General features: G+C 35.7%; 1 protein-coding gene across 2 annotated transcripts in view; it reads right to left on the reverse strand.

The window, feature by feature from the left end:
• Positions 1-224: 224 nt before the first annotated feature.
• The window catches only part of nr1h3 (nuclear receptor subfamily 1, group H, member 3), a 20,818-nt gene continuing 17,854 nt past the window's right edge, over positions 225-3,188 (reverse strand). For both annotated transcript variants that reach the window (XM_014017019.1, XM_014017020.1), the window contains exon 11: positions 225-1,733. In XM_014017019.1, the coding sequence (XP_013872473.1) occupies positions 1,587-1,733 (147 nt within the window). In that variant the 3' untranslated portion in view covers positions 225-1,586. The remainder of the gene's footprint in view (positions 1,734-3,188) is intronic.

Below are 3,188 nucleotides of genomic sequence, written 5' to 3' on the forward strand. Positions count from 1 at the left end.
ATGGTGACGTGTTCAATATTTATTTTACCCGCTGTATTTGTACTTTTATGTTTACACCAATTTTAGCTGTTAAAAACTCTTGAAACCAATTTTATATTAAAAAAATAAACAATTACAGGAAAAAAACAAATAAAATGTCTCATTTTAACTGTGGAAATGACACCGAAATATCGCATAGGTCTAATTTGACAACACAGATAGAAGGTAAGTTTACATACCATCACTTCAAATTTGAACTTTTTTAATACAGAGCAGGATAAACACTCTCCCAACAAATATAAATTTACACTCAAACTGCTCAATCATCCATTTAAATTTCACACTGCATGAAAAACAAAGTCAGAATATAAACATCCAGATCTCCATAGTTCTTCAAGTTCAGGAAAACCTGTTGAATGTTTGTGTCCTCCTTTCTTCTGCTCTCGACTGAATTTATCGTGTTACTTTTTGAACCAAGTACTTACTTTTTTATATTTCAGTATCTAAAGAAAATGGCAATAACAGTCTAATTAGTTAAAACTCAGTATATTTTGCACAGTTTTGGTGCTTAAAACACCACAAAATAAAAACATGGTGAAAAGTACTGCTTAGCAATGAAGCAGCAGAAATATGCTGCACACGTTGAATCCGTCTCTTATTTAAGAGTAAAATAAAAGTAGTTGATTTGAAAAGAGGCTCACAGTCAATTTTTTATTTTAATGTAATTTACTAATATGTCCCTGAAATCTAAAAACATACCAGTACCATATTTGGGAGGTACCAGCACAGAGTGACATCAGTGACAACTAATCACTTGCAGAATTTCACGACTTTGTGCATTTAGTATCGATTTGTACTTTGTCAGGTGAAAATAAATATAAATTTACATAAATCTTAATGGGCATTCATTAATGACCACACAGGTCCCTTTTGCACTTAAAGGAAAGTTAAAGAAATATCGCAGTAATAAAGAAGTTCCCACGTCCCAGAGGTTTACTTCACATCACTTTACCTGAGCAGCTACACCCCTCCTCAGACAGTGGTACTTTATCTAAAGGAAATACAAACTATCTGGTGCAAGAACACAACTGATTGTAATCAGACTGATATATTAAAACTCTAGGTTTATATCTGCCCATGCCCGATAAGGAATACCTTTTCATTTTCTGCACAACTGCAGAAATCACCTTTCCAAAAGGATGCGAGTTGTTCTGATTTCCTAATATTTAAAGCAGCAAATATCTGCAGAGTGCCTTCTGATTTTAATTAGTAGAAGAGTAAGGAACCACACTAAAAACTGGCATAGCTAATTGCAAATCAAACATACATGGCTGAAAAGCCAAATGCTGGAACTTAACCACAATCAGGTGACCATCTAGACTTAAAGAAAATCCTGTGTTCACGTTTCATCTAACGAACACAAAACCATTTAACAGTCTGTTAGAGAGCCGAGGAGCAGCGGCGCTCTTCTCTCAATAGGGGGGAAAATAAAAAATATCTCAAGGCAATAACCGAGCCCTGACCAGATCAGGTGATCAGTGCTCCTGCGGGAAGCCGTGTCTGTCTCAGGGTTCATAAAGCCACGGAGTGCGACATCAGGGCTGCAGTCACTCATTGACGTCCCAGATTTCAGACAGCAGCGGCGGAAGCTTCTTATCCTGGAGACGTAGGGCGAAAACCTGCTCCGAGTGGACGCTGCTTAACGTGCGAAGGCTCACCAGTTTCATCAGCATACGGGGAAACATCAGGTGATCCTGGGAAAGCCGAAGAAACAAAATCTAAGCACCACAGAAAGCCAAGATGGTTTTGCTCAGATTGCTCAGAACCTGGCCTGATGTAAACATGTTTAACAGAGTTTTAAAATCTCATTAACAGAATTTGATTACCACACTGAAAAAACTTTAGATAAGCTTTAGACCACAGCAGCAAAACTGTGAACAAAATGAAAGCAGTAAAAGCTCAGAATAGATTTTTTTAAGCCTCCAAAGTCATTTTGACTCTTTTTTTTCTATTTAGTAAAAGTGCTGAGGAACAAACATTTGATTGTTGTCTTTTTGTTGGTCCAACAAACAAAAAGAAAACTCACTGAGGAGCTAATTTTATGCACATGTAAATACAGTTACAAGGTTGTTTTTAAATGGTACGCTCTGTCCAATTTGTTACTGTTATGGAAATATTTAACAAAGACAGAAATACATGGTCCAAGAATGAAGGTAGTCCGTGGAAATGATCAGCTGAGTTTTATTGCAACGACAGGAAACACAGTGAACATCAGACTATCCCCCTGCTCTCTGCTCCTGTCTCTGTGCTTCTGCCTCTCCTCAGACAGTTGAGGTCTCATTTATAAATATATATTGTTAAACAAACACTATTATGTCATCTTAGCAAGATTTCATCCTAGGTCAAGGAAAAACACAAAGATAAACACAAGTGATATCTAAGAATGATTGTTGTTGTTAGCAAATCTTATAGTGACTTTAATCATTCTATCTGCAGATAAACAGCATGTCATGAAAACTTAGGTCATGTATGTCATGAATTACTGACTTAAACCTAAAAGTATTATTTCCGAAGTTACCATCTTCAAAAATCATTAATAATAAAAAAGTAAAATATTTATGATGAACACATTGTGTGTCTGCACTGAGGAGGACAAGTCTACAAAAAGTTAACTCAGGACAGATATTCTGCATAGAAAGAATGATGCTATTCTATTTATTATTGTTATCATTAGTTATACATTCAGTCACAGACAACATTTATGCAAATATTGCAATTTTCTGAGTTTTGGAAAAAAAAAACTGAAATGTCCTTTAACCTGAAAAATGGGGCAAAATCTGTGTAATTTAAGGATAATCCACATAATTTGACATGCATGGTTTCCTCACTTCATTAAAACTTGTTTAGTTTTAGTAGTACAGTAGTACTTTATGAATATATCAACATAACACATTTGAAAATATCCTGATAAACATAACAGATAAATCTACAAACACTTGTAGTGGCCAAAAGTTGGGGCATTGTGTAAAATATTAAATAAAAAAGAGAGAAAGAGAGAGAAAGAGAGAGAAAGAAAGAGAGAGAGTGAGAGAAAGAGAAAGAGAGAAAGAGTGAAAGAGAGAGAGAGAGAGAGAGAGTGAGAGAGTGAGAGAGTGAGAGAGTGAGAGAGTGAGAGAGAGAGTGAGTGAGTGAGTGAGTGAGTGAGTGAG

This window comes from Austrofundulus limnaeus, unplaced genomic scaffold, assembly GCF_001266775.1.
Source record: "Austrofundulus limnaeus strain Quisiro unplaced genomic scaffold, Austrofundulus_limnaeus-1.0 Scaffold159, whole genome shotgun sequence".
NCBI classification, from domain to species: Eukaryota; Metazoa; Chordata; class Actinopteri; order Cyprinodontiformes; family Rivulidae; genus Austrofundulus; species Austrofundulus limnaeus.